This window comes from Galeopterus variegatus, unplaced genomic scaffold (genome assembly GCF_000696425.1).
Source record: "Galeopterus variegatus unplaced genomic scaffold, G_variegatus-3.0.2 Scaffold1244, whole genome shotgun sequence".
In the NCBI taxonomy this organism is placed as follows: Eukaryota; Metazoa; Chordata; class Mammalia; order Dermoptera; family Cynocephalidae; genus Galeopterus; species Galeopterus variegatus.
The window spans coordinates 157031-175821 of NW_007727355.1; the positions used below are offsets into that span (position 1 = coordinate 157031).

General features: G+C 46.0%; 1 protein-coding gene and 1 pseudogene across 1 annotated transcript; both read right to left on the minus strand.

The window, feature by feature from the left end:
* Nucleotides 1–258: 258 nt before the first annotated feature.
* On the minus strand, nucleotides 259–16611 carry LOC103592932 (adenylate kinase isoenzyme 1). The gene is made up of 4 exons (XM_008575829.1): nucleotides 16484–16611; nucleotides 15624–15737; nucleotides 1178–1372; nucleotides 259–498 (listed from the first exon to the last, which is right to left on the minus strand). The coding sequence occupies exons 1-4, from the start codon at nucleotides 16607–16609 to the stop codon at nucleotides 430–432; spliced, it is 504 nt and encodes a 167-aa protein (XP_008574051.1). The 5' UTR covers nucleotides 16610–16611; the 3' UTR covers nucleotides 259–429.
* Nucleotides 7207–9480, minus strand: LOC103592931 (annotated as a pseudogene).
* Nucleotides 16612–18791: the final 2180 nt, after the last annotated feature.

Consider the following 18791-nt stretch of genomic DNA (forward strand, 5'->3'; position numbering starts at 1 on the left):
GGCAGGCCACAGCTTCCCAAGAGGACACTTGAGGGGCTGCTTGAGCTATCTTGGCCCAGGGTGAACACCTTGAGGCATGCTGGACAGCTGAGGGTCTCTGAGATTACAGTTGAATATCAACGTTGAAAAATCAGGTTTCACAATCAAAATCTGGATGCCTGGGCCTGCAGGGAGCAGGAGCTGGTAATAGCTGCTGCCTCTAGGTGGGGATGTTTCCAGGTCCTGTGGCCTCTTCTGCATGCATCAGGCACCTGCCCAGGCAGGTATGTTTGCTGGTAGCCCTTGGTCAACCCACCTGGTGGGGAAGCCGCTGCTGTGAGGTCACGGACATCGTCCCGCCTTGCTGAGGTCTCCCCCCTCACAGGCGCACACTCCCTCCTGAGAGCTGTACAGTTCTAGGGCAAGGCCAAGCCCCCAGCCCCTCCCATCTCACTGCAGACTTTCAATGACAGAGCAGCACTTGGCGAAAATGTTCTCTGGCGCTTCTTCTGCCAGGATCTGGAGGGGGAGCTGCAGGTCAGGTCAAAGTCCCAGGGCAGGGTCACCACCCTCTCCCTCAGATGGGCCTGGGAAACAGGCTCATAGGGCCAAGGTGCCATGCCAGGGCCATGCAAGTGAGGCCAGAGAGGAGTGGGTCAGGAAGGGTAGGAAAGCCAGCAGTGGTGTGCAGAGATGCTGTGCCTTGGACCAGGCCACGGGAGGGAGGGAAGGGTGTGCAGGGAGTTGCCCACTGGCCACCCCATCCCCTGCCTGTGTGAGCCAGAGCTGGGCTCATGGAGCATCACTGTCCCCCTGATTCTGGCACTTCTCAGGTGCTCATAAGGGATGGGGATGTTGCCAGAGTTCTTTCATCTTCCTAACAGTGAAAAGGACAGGAACTGGGTGGGGCACCTTAAGAACGTTAAGCTATCCCACTTTGCACCTTGAGGATACACATGCCTAGATTTGAGTGGCACTGGGGTTTAGGTTCTAAAATGTGTTTACTTCTGCAGTACCTTGGAGCCAGTCACATTCAGACCTTAAATTTCCCCTGCCCGTGGGTGACAGCCTGCGCCTGTGTTGCCACTCAGAGGAAGTGGGATCTCCCAGCAAACACAGAAAAGGGAAAGTTGTCCCCATATGACCCTTGTCCCAGCCAGGGGTCTGGGGTGCTACAAAGGACAAACGGAGTACCTACGTTTCGGAGCAGGTTCTTCTGCTGGTAGAAGGTCAGGACAGGCTCACATGAGGTGAAGTGTGTCTCCAGGCGCTGGCGGATGGTCAACTCCGAGTCATCAGCCCGGTGCTCCACCAGGCCCCGGTGCAGCACTCGCTGGACCATCGTCTCCATGGAACAGTCAAACACGATGACGACGTTGGGGGCCCGGCCCACCTAGCAGCCAACCAAGGGGGACTGGGTAGGGAAGGGGCCAAGCACGGTGGCCCCTGCACCCCAGCTCCCCCAGAGAGCAGAAGTCTAGGATCTCGTGGGCTGGTAAAAAAAAACAGGCCTCCTTGGCCTATTTCATTATTTCAGTTCATTTCACATATCTATGTATTTGTTTGTTTTTTATTTTTATTTTTAATAAGATGACCAGTAAGGGGAATCTTAATTCTTGGCTTGATATTGTCAGCACCACGCTCAGCCAGTGAGCGAATCGGCCATCCCTACATAGGGATCCGAACCCATGGCCTTGGTGTTATCAGCACCGCACCCTCCCGAGTGAGCCACGGGCCAGCCCTACACATATTTATTTTGGGGAGCGGTAGAATGGGACATTTGCAGAGCGCCTAAGACAACACACAGGAGAGAATGAAGCGTCTCCTCACTGTCACCAGCCTCCCAGGTTCCTCCCTGGAGGCAGCTGAGTTACCTGCTCCTGGTGTCTCCTTCCTGAGCTATTTTAGACATAGGCGGTATTCTGACATTCTTTTCCTCTTTTTTTATATACAGATGGTAAATACAATGATATGCCCGAGTTTATGGATTTAGTAGAGCTGGAGATGATTCCATATTGGCGCATAGGCGTTTCCTGATTTCTTTTTAACCATTATATGGTGTTCCGTCATATGGATGTACCATGACAACATAACTGTTTGATGTATGGGTATTTAGGTTGAGGTATTCCTTTTGAGATTGATGTAAGCAGTCTTGAGTTGCCTTTCTTCTGCCCAGATAGTCTGACTGGGGAAGGTAGGAGAGCCCCTGCTCTCTCCTGCCCACGCCACAACTCTGCCCTCTGCCTGGACCCACCTGAGGGAGGCCACCCCTGTGAGCCCCACCTCATTCCTCCAGAGTGTCCTCGCAGCATACAATCCAGCAGCACATTAAAAACATAACATATCTAACAACCAAGTGGGATTCATTTCAGGAAAGCAGAGTGGTTCAGTACAACTTACTATATTAGCATCCAGCATCTATTAGCAAAATCTTAAGGAAAATCTTTAAGGAAAACTTTAAAAGTGAGATATTTCTCTGTCTCTAAAGGAGACTTGAAGGAAAAACACACACACACACAATCATCATTAACACAGAAAGGGCAATTGACAAAATTCAGCACACATTCCTAATTTAAAACATGCTGCCAGTAATTTCTGAGTATTTCTTCAGTCATCATCTTACTTGATGGGGAAATTTTGGCTTTCCCACTAAAGTCAGGAACAAGACAAGGTTGCCCACTCCTGCCACTCTGACTTAGGCAGGTGTGAGGGGATTTGCTAAAGCAATGAGATGAAAAAAAGCAATTCAAGAAATCAGAAGTGGGAAGAAATTAGTAACACCATGTCTATTTACAGACGATATGATTATATTTCTGGAAAACCCAAAAAGTAACACATCAGCTAGTACAGACTTAAGGGAATTTGATAAAGTAACAGGATATAGAGTTAACAGAAGTCAATATCCTATACAACATGTATACAAAAATCACCAGTTAGAAAAAGAGGTCCCATCTACAACAGCAACAGAAATCAAATATGAAACACCCAGGCGAAACTTTTCCAAATGTGTGCAAAATCTTAAGGAAAAATTTTAAGGGAAACCTAAAAAATAAGGGCTGGCCGGTTGGCTCACTTGGGAGAGCATGGTGCTGCTAACACCAAGGTCAAGGGTTGGGATCCCCATACCAGCCAGCTGCCAAACAATAAACAAGCAAATAAATTAAAAAATTTTAAAAATAAGTTATTCCTAAGTGACTCAAAAGGAGACTTGAACAAAAACGTCATGTAAATATTCTTAGGAAGGTGACATTATAAAGGAGCAAAGTCTTCCTAAACTAGTTAGTAACTTCAATGTGATCCTAATCTGATAAGAACATGTTTTTTCACTGGAGCTAAGTTGATTCTAACATTTATGTACAAAAATAAGCAGAAGGGCCAGGAGATCCTTGGAAGAAAAAAGAAATGGGTGGCGGGGGGCAAGGGAGGGGAGAAGTGAGTGTGGACATGGGACGGAATTTAAAGTCTGGAAACAGACCCAAGTGAATATGGAAGCTAAGTAGGTACATGGCTAGCGTGGCTGGTATCGTTAAGTCAGCGGGGAAAGGACAGTCTTTTAAATAAATGATCTTGGGACAACTGGACTAGATAGCAATTTGGAAAAATAAAATTGGATCCGTCCCTCATTCCATAAACTAGGATAAGTGCCCAAAGATCAGAGATATAAATGTAAGAAATAAGATTACTGTATCAGCCAGCTGCCAAAAAAGAAATAAAATCATAGAAAACCAATTTCCTTATAACCTAGGAGTTCAAAAAAATTGTGCCTCAAAATCCAGAAGCAGGGCCGGCCCGGTGGCGCACTGCTACACTGCGCCGCTTGGGAGCGCAGCGGCGCTCCCGCCGAGGGTTCGGATCCCACATACAGACCGGTTCCCGCTCACTGGCTGAGCGAGGGGCGGGCGCAGCACCGAGGGTTGCGATCCCGTTGCCGATCCCGGTCCCGGTCCCGGTCCGGTACAGGCGTGACACTGAGGGTTGCGGTCCGTTGCCGGACACGAAAAAAGACAAAAAGGAAAAAAAAAAAATCCAGAAGCAATAACAGAAAAGACTGATAAATGAACATTTTAAAAATAGTTTTTCTTTTTAATTGATATATAATAATGGTACATGTTTATGGGGTACAATGTGATGTTTTGATGCATGTTAAAAAATAACATTGTGACTGGCTGGTTAGCTCAGTTGGTTAAAGTATGGCATTATAACACCAAAGTCAAGGATTCGGGTCCCTGTACTGGCCAACCAACAAAAAAAAATAGTAAATTTGCAAAAAATATATAACTTCACGACATGGATGCTAAAAGAAAAAAGAAAGAAAGAACTTTTGCGGCAAAAAGACAATAAGCAAAGTCAAAAGATAATTGTCAGGGGTGGCCAGGAGCATGGAGTTCACAATACCAGGGTCAAGGGTTTGGATCCCTGGACCAGCCAGCCACCAATAAATAAATAAATAAATAATTGACAAACTGGGAAAAAGTATTTGCAACTCATATCACAAAAGGCTAACATCTCTAATATAAAGAGATCCTAAAAATGAAGAAGGAAAAAGCCAACAACCTGTTAGAAAAAAAAAAAAAAAAAAAAAAACGCAAAAGAAATAAAGAGGGAGTTCACAGAAGATATGAAAATTGCCCTGAAACTTTGAAGAAGAAGATAATGCTTCCTTGTAGTCAGAGAAATGCCCATTCATACTACACTGAAATACCATTCCTCACCTAAGGAGGTTGACAAAAATCCAAAAGTTTGGCAGCATCCCATCTTGGTGTGGCCTTGAGAAAATGGGCACTGTCATATACTGCTGGCGGCAGTGTAAAATGAAGAGGAATTTGGTGATATATAGCAAAATTATCTATGCATTTCTCTTTAATCCAATAATTTCACTCCTAAGACTCTTAAAGATACTCGCAAAAATATGAAATGACATACAAAGGTTATTCAGTGTGGCATCACTGGTAGTGGCAAAAGATTGGACATAACCTACTGACCATAGGACATTAGCATTTTGGGTTTTTCAACTTTTTTTTTTTTTGGCAGCTGGCCAGTGAGGGGATCCCAGCCCTTGACCTTGGTGTTATGACACCACATGCTAACCAATTGAGAAGCCAGCCCAGAGATTAGTTGAATATACATTGGCATGGCCACACAATGGAATACTGTGCAGCCATAAAAAGGAACAAAGAAAAAATAATAAAAAGGAAGGAGTAAGATCACTTGATGCTGATATGTGATCTTCAGGACACACTGCAAAGTGGAAAAAAAAAGTGAAAAATAGTAAACCTGTATAGAATGAGAAGGAAGGATACACACACAGAGACACATGCCTACTATATACAGCTATCTGCAAAAAGAAACACCAAAAAGACAAACCAAAAACTAATGAAAATGGTTGCCCAGGAGGGGGGAGCACAAGTTGGTGTGGAGGGGGATGGACAGGAATGAATGGAAACAAGATCTCTCTCTGGATACACCTTCTTATGTGGCTTTGACTTTGTAATCATGAAATAACTTACTCATTCAAAAATTAAATTTAGGGGCCAGCCCGTGGCTCACTCGGGAGAGTGTGGTGCTGATAACAGCAAGGCCATGGGTTTGGATCCCATATAGGGATGGCCGGTTTGGTCACTGGGTGAGCGTGGTGCTGACAACAGCAAGTCAAGGGTTGAGATCCCCTTACTGGTCATCTTTTAAAACAAAAACCAAAGAAACAAAAATTAAATTTAGGATGGGAAAAAAAATTTAGGCTGGCCAGTTGGTTCAGTTGGTTAGAGCACAGCCTTGTAACACCAAGGTCATGGGTTTGGATCCCTGTACTGGCCAGCCACCAAAAAAAAAAAAAATTTAGAAAAGCAATCCTTAAATATTTTAAGACCAAACTGAAACAAATGATTCTAATTGTAACCATTTCATAACATAATTCCACAAAGAAAATAATTATTTCAAGTGATCCGATACCTTTTTTTTTTTTTTTTTTTTTTGTCTTTTTCGTGACCGGTAAGTGAATCTCAACCCTTGGCTTGGTGTCGCCCGCACCGCACTCAGCCAGTGAGTGCACCGGCCAGTCCTATATAGAATCCGAACCCATGGCGGGAGCGTTGCTGCGCTCCCAGCGCCACACTCTCCCGAGTGTGCCATGGGGCTGGCCCATTTTTTTTTTTTTAAACAAGTATACCCTTGCCATGTATTTGGTCTATAAGTACAGTATAGTCATTGAGTTTACAAAATATTAAACATAAAGGGCCGACCCCATGGCCCACTCGGGAGAGTGCGGCGCTGGGAGGGCAGTGGCGCTCCCGCCGTGGGTTCGGATCCTATATAGGGATGACCGGTGTGCTCACTGGCTGAGTGCGGTGCGGGCGACACCAAGCCAAGGGTTGCGATCCCCTTACCGGTCACAAAAATGACAAAAAAATATATATATATATATATATATATTTTTTTTTATATATATATATATATATATATAAAACATAAATAACCTGAAGCTGTAACAATACACAAAAATTGGCTTTTTACACAGACACCAGGCAGTACAATCTGAAAATGAAGAAATTAACATCATTTTACATTAATATACATAGTGTCAGTTAACATTTAAAAGAAAGTTTTGTTTCAGACCTCTTTGAATCTGTTTCAGTCAGTTAAGTGTATGAAAATCATTAGATCCAGGCAAAAAAGAATTCCCCTTGCAGCCAAAAATGGAGGCATAATATTTATAACCAGGTATCAACTTTAATAAAACACAATGTTTTAAAACTATTAACTAAGGGGTATTTACATTCAAAAGGCAACATGCATTGTATTGTTTCGTCTGACACTGGTTATACACACACTTTGTTCAAAGGGTTTTTAAACTGTTTCTCCGTTCAATACAGCATACTGCAATGTTGCTAATAGCTCTAGCAAAATGAATGCTTTCAAAGGGAGCAGAATCATTTTCAAATTACTGGTGTCAATATTTTCCCTTTGGAACAAAGGACACAGCAACCTGGTTGTGCCCAGATGAGCTAAAGTAGTCAGAGGGTTCTGTTAAGAAGCATTGCCATTCAGGCCGGCCCGTGGCTCACTCGGTAGAGTGTGGTGCTGATAACACCAAGGCCCCGGGTTCGGATCCTATATAGGAATGGTCGGTTTGCTCACTTGGAAGAGCGTGGTGCTGACAACACCAAATCAAGGGTTGAGATCCCCTTACCGGTCATCTTTAAAAAAAAAAAGAAGAAGAAGCATTGCCGTTCAATCTAATGCCATAACATCATCAAGCTCTTCTGTCTGTCCCATATGTGACCTCTTTGCACTGATGTTCTTTTTCTCATCTGATTTCCTCTTGCGACTTCTCTCTGCACTGATGTCAGCATTATTTGAAGAACCTCCTTTGTCCGAATCAACTATGAGCATGTCTTCTTGCTAATGTGCTGTGGGGGTAGAAAGTTGAGCTCTATCCTCACTGCCATCGGTTGTTTTTGGCAACATTTTCAGCTCGTTCAGGCCCCACTTTCTCTGGGGCATCACCAACAACTTCAAATTCAACATCCTTTCCTGGTCTTCACCATCAAGAATGTTGATCAATAAAGTGTAGTCCTGAAGGAAGTCATCTGCTTGAAGCCAGCTGCCATTTCTAATTCCAAATTCTGATGACCACTTGTGATTATTAGCTTCTGTCTGTCCCTCTTCTGGAGATATTAAAATTGTTCCTTTCCCATCTTCAATTTGGACATCTGGTGCTACCATTGCAAATTTCTCTTTCACTGTCTCATCTTGTGACAACAGTCACTTTATGGACATTCAGCCATAAGGTCACCTCTGGCTTTCTGGCACATACATAATTAGGATTGGGAGGATCCCAATCCTAAGGCACAAGGAGCTTCTTTCTTGGCTTTGGTTGTTTATTCAAAAAAGTTGTTCTTGGGCCGGCCCGGTGGCGCACTCGGTAGTGCAGCACTTGGGAGTGCAGCGGCGCTCCCGCCGAGGGTTCAGATCTCATATAGAGACCAGTCTGCTCACTGGTTGAGCGCGGTGCGGGCGCGACACCGGGGGTTGCGATCCCGTTACCGGTCATGAAAAAAGACAAAAAGGAAAAAAAAAAAAAGTTGTTCTTCACTGGTCTATTCTTCCTGATAAAATCTTCAATCCTTCCAATACTATCAACTCAGCAATCACTGGTTGGCAGTAGCAATAGCAGGAATAATGTTCCCTGCCATTGATTTTAATCAGATCTGTTCTTGATACTCATACTGAAAATATGCATCCTGGGGTTTGCAGCAGAGGTGACAAAATCCGTTGCAGATGGGTCACCCTTATCCCGTATGCTCAGTTACATGCCCTTTTTCTACTAAATGAACTCTCAAAGTCTCAATGCTCTTTGAAAAAAGACTTGCATAACTCTTTACATCTAGAACCTGCTGGTCTTTCAGTCCTAACCAGGGTTTATTTTGTTGATTCAATGCACTGGTTTCTTCTCCTTGACTTTGAACTTCAGCACAGTCCAGTGGAACTGGAGGTTTCCTTTTCCGCCACATTTTTTTTTTTTTTTTTTTTTTAAAGATGACCGGTAAGGGGATCTTAACCCTTGACTTGGTGTTGTCAGCACCACGCTCAGCCAGTGAGCGAACCGGCCATCTCTATATGGGATCCGGACCCGGGGCCTTGGTGTTATCAGCACCGCACTCTCCCGAGTGAGCCACGGGCCGGCCCCTTTTTCCGCCACATTTTGTCCATGGTCAATAGATACCTGATACCATCTTTAAAAAACTTGGTAAAAGGTTTAACTGGATCATATCCAGTTGATTTAGCCCATTCCTTAGTGGAAATACGTTTAATGTCACTATTTTCATTAGATGCTCTGGCTCCAGCTTCAGGGTTTCCAGGCAGCTTCAGGGTCACCTCTGTCAGGAGATACTTCTTGACGAGTATCTTCTTCCCAAACGACTGGTTAGACAAATACTTTGCCCAAACAATGCAATGAATAGGTTCTGAAGGTGTGTTACAAATTGTACAGCCAGGAAAAGTCCTCTGGGTTGGCTTAGGATGACATTCATAACACTCGGTCACACCCTTTTTGATAGTAATTACTTGTCTGAGGTAACCGTCGTTCCACTCTCAATAAGAGGGACATCACCTGCCAGACACATCCTAGCAACATGGTTTTGGGCAGCTGTGTTGTCTAAAGTATTCCTAACCAATATAAACTGTTGAAAATTCCACATTGTAGTCGGGGTTCATGATGCTGTCATGGTAGGTTATGATATTAGCTTTCGGGTAAAACTGTAGTTCACGTTCTTTGGCAACCTGTACCTTCGATCTTCTAACATGTTTCTTTTGAAACAAAAACTGCCTGGTGAGGTTGCTGACATCAGTAGTCTCCCGATCAATTGGGTTGATGTGAGAGAAGCAGGTGAGCGCGAGTTTCTTGAAGTGCTCACAGTCAATGAAGCCCATGTCCCCCAGCAGCACTTTGTCCCCTGCCTTGGCCGCAGCCAGCTCCCGGGGCAGCCCATGTGACAATGACATGGTGGGACAACCACGAGCCACAGTGCAGGCAGAAGTGGGTGGGGAAAATGGGAGCCAGTATTTTTTTTTTTTTCCTTTTTGTCTTTTTTCGTGACCGGTAACGGGATCACAACCCTCGGTGTCGTGTCCGCACCGCGCTCAACCAGTGAGCGGACCGGTCTCTATATGGGATCCGAACCCTCGGCGGGAGCGCCGCCGTGGAGAGCCAGTATTTTTATTTTACACCATAGTGGGATATAAGGAAAACTGGAGCTGTAAAGAAACCTCAAACTTCCTTCAGTAGTTTTATTCTTAGTAGTTGATATTGTTTTGAAACTATGTTGTATTTAATAAGATAATGGAAATGAGTGCGTTAATGGTATTAGAAACTGAAATTTTTAGGGAAAGAGAAGTAAAAACACTATAAATGTTACATGTGAACTGGAAATATTGGTTTGAACTTGTGATTTTTTTTTTTCCCCTTTCAAAAATATGATTCCTAGCTGTGTCCACTGGGAAGACCCGGAAACGATGACAACTCCATCGCAATGAGTACTCTTTGCACCTAAATTGTGCACCATGAGAAAACGACTCATTGGAGAAATGACCCATTCCAGGTCTGGGCAGGAAACGTGAAAAGTGGGAAATCAGAATCTTGTGCCAGGAAGCAAAGAAGCATTCAACATGAAAGGACGCGGGCGTCAACATGAAGGGGCTTCTCTTGGCCAAAGATGTAATAACCTGAGCACCAGAGAGAAAAATGTGGGCTGGCCGGTTAGCGCTGTTGGTTAGAACACAGTGGTGTAAAACCAAGGTCAAGGGTTCAGATCCCCATACCAGCCAGCCACCAAAAAAGAAAGAAAGAAAAATGACTTCAGTGGATTGAAAAACATGGAATATATGAAAAGCCATGAGTTCACAGTGATGAGAGAGAGAGAGAGAACAAAACAAAGGAAAACGAAATAAAATAACAAAACCTCATTGTCACCACTGGGGGTAACTAGGACACCAACTCCTTAGTCTGAAAATTGGCCATTAAAAGGAAGAGTTAAGCATTTATCCCACCTTTTTTGTAAGAACTATATTTATCTAGGATAACCGAATAGCCCTAGTTGATGAAAGAAAAACTCTCCTTTAGGGAAGAATTCTGGCTAATCAATGTGGAAAAACTGACCAATAGAGGAAATTACAATTTTGCAACATGTAATAGAAATCTTATTTTCTCACAGCTCTGGAAGCTGGAAGCCAGAGATCAAGGCGTCAGCAGGAGCAGGGTTGGTTTCTTCTGAGGCCTCTCTCCTTGGCTTGCACGTCTTCTCCATGTCTTCTCAGGGTCTTTTCTCTGTTATGTATCTGTGTCATAATCTCTTTTTATAAGAACCTCAGTCATATTGGATTAGGGCCCACCCTAGTGACCTCCTTGTACCTTATTTACCACTTTAAGGGCCCTATCTCCAAATAGTCACATTTGTAAGGACTGGGAATTAGAACTTCAACACAGGAATTTTTGGAGGGGACAAAATTCAGCCTATAACAAGCTCTTTACTAAGACTGGGGCAACCAGGCATCTAGGAGCCTCCTGAAATAATGCAAAACAAAGGCGTATTGAGTCACGGCGCTCTGTCCCAAGTTTATGCTGATTCATTCATTCATCAAGCACCTGAGGAAGCAAACCGTTCAGGGACAGACAGAACATGATAGCCACAGCATCATCAGAATTCAACAGAGAAAGAACTCGGCAAGAACAGCACATATTCTGTTTTTCCCACTTTGTCAAGACCACCTTCTTGGGCCCCAGTGAACATTCAAGGACCTGACTTCTCTTACATATGTAACACATTTGAAAAATACAGTGACCATTGCAAACAGACAGAAACGTTAGGTGCTTCCTGGTAGAACTTCATACCACCACCTATGAAGTACAAAGAAAAAAGTGAACCTGAGCCCCAACACATTTACCAATTTACAGGAATTATAGAGAGTGGGACATATTTTAAAATGCTTCGCAATCAACAAAATGCACGCTTTGTGGAACTAAAATGAACCAAAGACCTGGTTTCTTCGAGAAATAAATGCAAGAAAAAAATAGAGAAGGTGCACCTATAGATAAAAAGAAACAAGAAACATCATGCAATTGCAGTGGGTCCACCATATATGAATCCTGATTAAAACAAGATGTAAAGGGCCGGCCCGGTGGCGCACTGGATAGTGCGCCGCTTGGGAAGCACGGCGGCGCTTCCGCCCGAGGGTTCAGATCCCACATACAGACCGGCTCCCGCTCACTGGCTGAGCGAGGTGCGGGAGCAACACCGAGGGTTGCAATCCCGTTGCTGGTCCCGGTCCGGTACGGGGGCAACACTGAGGGTTGCGATCCGTTGCCAGACACGGAAAAATACAAAAAAAAAAACAAGATGTAAAAAGAAAACAGATTTTGAGTTATTCATGGAAGTTTGAATGTCGATCAGTGATTTGATGATGTTACAGTGTAAAAAATATAGAGACAAAAAAAAGGATATTACAGTGTGATCACGGAAGTGCTATGATTATACAAAAGTCTTCATCTTTTATTCTTTTTTATTTATTTATTTATTTTTTTTTAAAAAGATGACCGGTAAGGGGATCTCAACCCTTGACTTGGTGTTGTCAGCACCACGCTCACCCAGTGAGCTAACCGGCCATCCCTATATGGGATCCGAACCCGTGGCCTTGGTGTTATTAGCACCGCACTCTACTGAGTGAGCCACGGGCCGGCCCAAAAGTCTTCATCTTTTAGAACTATATACTAAATAGGGCTGGCCAGTTAGCTCTATCGGTAGAGCGTGGTGCTGATAACACCAAGGTCAAGGGTCCGGGATCCCCCATACTGGCCAGCCGCCAAGAAAAGAAAAGAAATATATACTCAATAAAATATTTATGGATGAAAAAAAACCCATGTTGAACCAAAGTCTATGTAAGCCTGCAGTTAACTTTCAATGTGCAGGGAAAATGAGGGATAGAGGAAAAATTAAATGATACTATGAAATCCCAAACATGGGTACAGGGATCAGAACCCGTGCTCTTAGTGTTATAAGGCTGTGCTCTATCTGAGCTAACCAAAAACATTAAAGAAACATTTTTTTCAGTTACTGAGGAACTGTGAATGTGGACTCAACATTAAATGGTATCAAGAAATGAATGTTCGAGTCTGGCCGGATGGCTCAGTTGGTTAGAAGGCAGCCTCGTAATGCCAAAGGGCACCACGGGTTTCAGATCCCCCTACTGGCCAGCTGCCCCCCAAAAAGAAATTAATGTTAATCATCTGGGATGTGGTGATGGCGTTGTGGCTGGGTAAGGAAACGCCTGTAATGGGATCCAGGATATGCTTTAAAATGCATAATTGGCAATCACAACATGAGGTTTGGGCAGAGATACAGCCAGTGTGTGGTCAAACCATGGTAATGGTTCTGCCTGGGTGTGGGGGATTCCTTCTACGGTTCCATTTCTGTACAGGTTTGAAAGTTTTCATCACAAACATGTGACAGGTTTCCTCGCTGGCTTTTCCACTGAGGGAGCATGGGGCACACAAAGAAGCCACAGACCTTCTGTCTCCCAATAAGGGCAGTGACTATAGGGTGGGTGTCGTTAGTCTGTCCCATGCTTCCTAGCCTGAGGCTTTTCCAGGTAAAGTCATTGATTGACTTCAGTCAGTGTTTCCTGTATCTGCTTATTGCCAGTATTTAAGACTTCGGGGGCTGGCCAGTTAGCCCACTTTGTAGAGCACAATGCTGATAATACCAAGGTCATGGGTTCAGATCCCTATACCGGCCAGGCATTTCCACCCCTCTACCCCCAAAAAAGACATATAATTCCATCAACTTCCTTTTTCTACTTTCAATGTCTCTTGCCATGGAGGTAACAGTAAAAATAAATACATATCAATGTCAACTGCCTGGTTTTGATGTTGGATGACTGTCAGATAGGATGTTGCCATTGTGGGGAGCTGGGTGAAGGGTACCACAGGACTTGTCTACTATCTTTGCAATTTCCTGTGAGTCTATAATTAATAAAAAGTTTTTATTCAGATCCCACTACCAGCCAGCTGCTCATGGGAGATGTGGGTGAGTAGATAAGTCAACTTACTTGTTACCCTCCTGGCTCCAGAGTTTTTTTTTTTTTTTTGAAGATGACTGGTAAGGGGATCTTAACCCTTGACTTGGTGTTGTCAGCACCACGCTCAGCCAGTGAGCTAACCGACCATCCCTATATGGGATCCGAACCCATGGCCTTGGTGTTATCAGCACCGCACTCTCCCAAATGAGCCACTGGCCGGCCCCTCCAGAGTATTTTAACATTAGTATGCTGACTACATTTACATGCTAGTTAATTTACTCATGCCCACCTTGTAACACCAAGGTCAAAGGTTCGGATCCCATACAGGCCAGCTGCCAAAAAGAAGAAGAAAAACCAATGGGGATCCAGTTTCCAATACATGAACTTTGGGGGACACATTTGGCCTATAGCACAGCCATGTCTTCATGCAGGTGATGCTCAGACTCTGTGGTGGAGAGGGGAGCTAGGTGTGGGGGGTACCTGGCAAAGCAGAGAAGGCACGCCCCACTGACGGTCACAGGGTGGAGGGGTTAAAATCGGGGCCTTGGGAGTGGGACTGCTGGGCATCAATTCTGCCCCCATCACCCGGACAAACTCCCTGATCCCTCTGCACAAAATCGGGATGCTAATAGTGCAAACGCCTGGAATGTTCCGGAAGATGAGTTCATCTGTGCAGTGCTGAGAACAGTGTTGGGCTCGGTAAAAAGCTCAGGAAGCGTTCACACTGCTGTTGCCATGGGGACGTGCAGGCCTGCGTTGCCAAGTCAGTGGGTTTTCCAGAGAAGCTGGGAGTTTTGATGTGGAAGCTCCCCGTTTCCACAGATTCGAAAAAGAAAATGCAAAACACTGTATGACCCAAACGGAACACATCAGTGGACAAAAGGGGACCCGAGGGTCAGGGCGTGTGGCCTCTGTTGTGACACTTTGCTGTCACTTGCAGAGTCCATTCGGCTGGCACTTATGGCACTTATGACTTTAGGCCAGGTGCTAGCCTGGGGTGGAGGCGGGCAGAGAAACGAATCAGCCTGGCCTTTGCCCTCGTAGAACTCCCGTCTGGAGAAGGAGCTATTATTTGCAATGTAACTTCATTGCAATGAGCCTACATAATTACTCCAATGGAGGTGAGAGCAAAGGCAGGTCCCCACCCACCCCGGTGACAGCTGTTCCAGTCCCACCCCCCACCTTGATTCCATCAAAGCCCAGCAAGTCCCAGAAAAGCCTAGAGCTTGCCCAGCAGTTTCTCCTTTCCTGCTTAACTATTTCTAAACTGAGTTGAAATGATCCCCCATGCTACAGTCCACAGTATCATCACTGTTCAGGTGCTCAGATGGGTCCCTCCATAAATCTGCACTGACATGGAAAAATAACCTGGAGAAATTCACTCTCACTTGCCCCACGCTGGCTCCTCCTCCGTCACTCAGCTGTTTCTCTGATGTCCCCGCTTCAGGGGGGCCACACCCGCACCACCCAAACCGAAATAGCCCAGTCCCGTTCTGTTTTCTGTTTCTGTTTTCTGTTCTTCGTCACACTTAACCACTACCAGAAATTTCGTTATTCTGTTTTGCACATCGGGTATTGATTGCTCTGTCTTCATCATTCGGATATGGGCATCTTAAGAACAGGGACTGTCTGTCTTGTGGACTCCGCATCCCCAGCCCCGAGGAGAAGGCTCGTGCTCAAGAACTATTCAGGGACAGGTGGTTGAATAAATCAGTGAATGAACTATATATTCCCTCTTTGTGGCCTGGGGAAGATGCTAACCCCACCTGCTACTCAGTGGGTAAATAGTTCATCCTGCAGGTGCCTGGAACTGGGCGGGCAGGTACTGAAATGACTCCCTCCCTGGCCTTGGAGAGCTCGCTAGTTCCTGGCCCAACATTCTAGAGGCTTCCAACAACCTGACTGCCCCTTGATAATAAGAAACTCCATTTCTCTGTCCTCATCCACTCTCCCCCAAGTCTCAGCCTTACTCCAGGAGGAACAGCCTCACACCTACACACACACACACACACACACACACACACACACACACACACACACGTACACTGACACACAGACACACTGAGGTCACTCACAATGCGCTCGAACTCCTTGGCTTGCTTCAGCTCCCGGGGGAAGCCGTCGATGAGGAAGCCCCGGCTGTCCGGGCGGGACAACATGTTGTCACTGACTATGTCCAGGATGATGCCCTGGGAAGGAAAGGGGTGGATTCAGTGCCTGGGCCCCCCTCTCTTTCCCACCCCTCACCCCGGAGAGACCAGTACGCATGCAGGTCACCTTGGCAAGTTCTGTTCCTTAGACCGGACCTTAGGGGAAGCCTGGGTGACACTGCCCTACCCAGCACCCTGGATTCTGAGTCTGCTCTGATGCCCCGGGGAGACCACTTCTGAGAACTGGGCATGCCCACCGTTTATTGGGTGGGCATCTGCCAGGTGCCAGGCTTTCTGGGTGTCATTTAATCATCACCACAGTGTTACAAGTTAGGTCCTGGGGGTCCCTTCATTTTATAGGTGAGGAAACAACATCAGAAGAGGCCAGTAATACTTGATGGGTCGCAAATGGGATAAATAGTAGCTGATTTTATTGAGTGATTCCAGCATTCTGCTAAGGGCTTTGTAGGGATGATGTCATCCGGCCCTCACTACAACCTTTTGATGTGGTCTCCCACTTTATTTGTATTTATTTTGACGGCTGGTTGGTATGGGAATCTGAATCCTTGACTGTGGTGTTATGAGCACCGCACTCTAACCAAGTGAGCTGACCGGCCAGCTTTGGTTTCCCCACTTCACAGATAAATGGAGGCTCTGTGTGGCAGCCGGGCGGTAGCCAAGCTGGGGGCTGGCCTTCCAGGTCCATCGGCTCCTGTGGGGCCTTCCCGGGAAGTCTGTCCCGACATACCCTCTTCCTCCTTCACCCCCCAACTGTGAGCACTCACCGTGGGCACCAGGAGCCCCTGAAGCATGATGTCGCGGATCTGCCGGCCCCTCTGGGTGCCCCTTTGAGCCTCTTGCCGCAGCAGCTGACCCAGCCCCACATGGCAGAAGCCATACTTGGTTGCCATATTCTTGCACTGCGTCCCTTTGCCACAGCCTGGGCCACCCATCACGAAGATGATCAGGGGGGACTTGAGGATGTCTGTGGTGTCCAGGGAAGAGGGAGGGAGTTGGGTTAGGGGCCATAGGGGTCTGGCAGGCACTGATGGGATTGTGTCCACACAGGTTAGTGCATGTCCTTAGGTGACACTGGACACAGGTCTCTTTGCATACCCTCTTTTGCCCGAGGGTGGCATCTGGGAGCATGTATCTGTAAGGTAAATGCGGGACATAGACCTATTTCCCCCTCCTCCCTGGGAAACTACCTCTGGCTAATGTAGTTTACCCAAGGAAAGGCACTGTCTCCTTTGAGACGAATGGAAAATAGTAGGAAGCAGGAGCCCTGGGTAAATTAATTAGCATGTAAATGTAGTTAGCACACTAATGTTAAACTACTCTGGAGCCAGGAGGGTAACAAGTAAGTTGACTTATCTACTCAGCCGTATCTCCCACGAGCTCTGAGTTGGGTGAGGGGCACATAAGCACGCAAGTGATTTACACCCCTATTTTGATCTATTCACTATATAATTCTTATTTATTATTATTTTTTTTTAAAAAGATGACCGGTAAGGGGATCTCAACCCTTGGCTTGGTGTTGTCAGCACCGCACTCTCCCGAGTGAGCCACGGGCCGGCCTATTCACTATATAATTCTTATTTATTATTATTTTTTTTTAAAAAGATGACCGGTAAGGGGATCTCAACCCTTGGCTTGGTGTTGTCAGCACCACGCTCAGCCAGTGAGCAAACCGGACATCTCCATATAGGATCCGAACCCGTGGCCTTGGTGTTGTCAGCACCGCACTCTCCCGAGTGAGCCACGGGCCGGCCTATTCACTATATAATTCTTGTATGTACCCCATGGCGGTGCAGATTTCTAGCTGACCGGCCACCATCAGCACCTCCCATAAGACTAATACACCGATGTCTCTACCTACGGCAATACTGGGTGAGTTTCTTTGGAATAGGCGAACACTACATGAGTGCCCTTTCAGATGTGGGGCTCCCGGGACACAGTGCCCAATGGTATAGCCACGTGTTGTGCGTTGGTGCTGCTGTAGTTGCCGTGGATGAAGATGTGATCTGGAGCAGTTTGATGCACACAGCATCTCCTTGAAGCATCACAGTGACTCTATCATCCCATTTTACTGAGGCTGAAGAAACTGAGGCTCAGCGAGGGGCAGGGACTTGCCCATGCCCTCAGGCTTATCCCATACCACCCTCTCCTTCCTTCACTCTGTCCCAGCCTCAGGGGCCCTCTTTCTGTTCCCTGAACTTGCCAAACTCATCTCTTTCTGTAGCCTCTACCTGGAAAACCTCTGCCTTCCCCAGTTCTTTCTGCCCAGCTCACCCATCAGGTCTTCTCTGACCTCTTGTTAATGAGCTTCCCACCCCATCACTACCTGTCTCAGAACCCCATTTCCTCCAAAGCAATGGTCACCATCAGTCCTGATTTTGTTTAGTTATTATTATTATATATATATTTTTGGCAGCTGGTACAAGAATGGAACCCTGGATTGTGCTGTTATCAGCATCATGCTCTAACCAACTGAGCTAACCAGCCATCCTCATTTACTTATTCTTGTCTCCCCAGCCAGACTCTGTACTCCACGAGGGCGAGGACTATTCCTGTCACGCTCACCCCAATTTTCCTAATAATTGGCACAGTTCCTGACATCTAGCAGTGAATGAGGAATAAATGAATGCCCAAGGCTACCAGATATATCTATGCAGTCTGTAGTTTATAGCCCAATTTTGTCGTTGTTTTTATTTTCTATTTTATGGTCCAATTTCTGTGTCTTGCTTCCCTCCCTTTTGCTTAGCCAACTCCTATGCATCCCTCAGGGCCCAGCTGAAACCTCCCCTTTTCACTGAGCCCTCCCAGCCTGCTGAGCTTCCCCCATCCCCTCCTGGGTTGAAGATTCTATTTTCTGAGTCTGTTCTCCACCACACTATAATCTCCAAGAGGACACGGAGCTGGTTTGACAGATTCACCCATGAGGACCCAGAACCGAGCAGGCGCTCAAGGATTTACGAAGTGGATCAATATGAGTAAGCCATGAGCACGCGCAGTTGTGTTACTGCCCTGATGCGGGGGCGTGTGCACACCTGAATCGGGGGGTTGGGTACCTGCACCTCCCTCCTGTCGTCC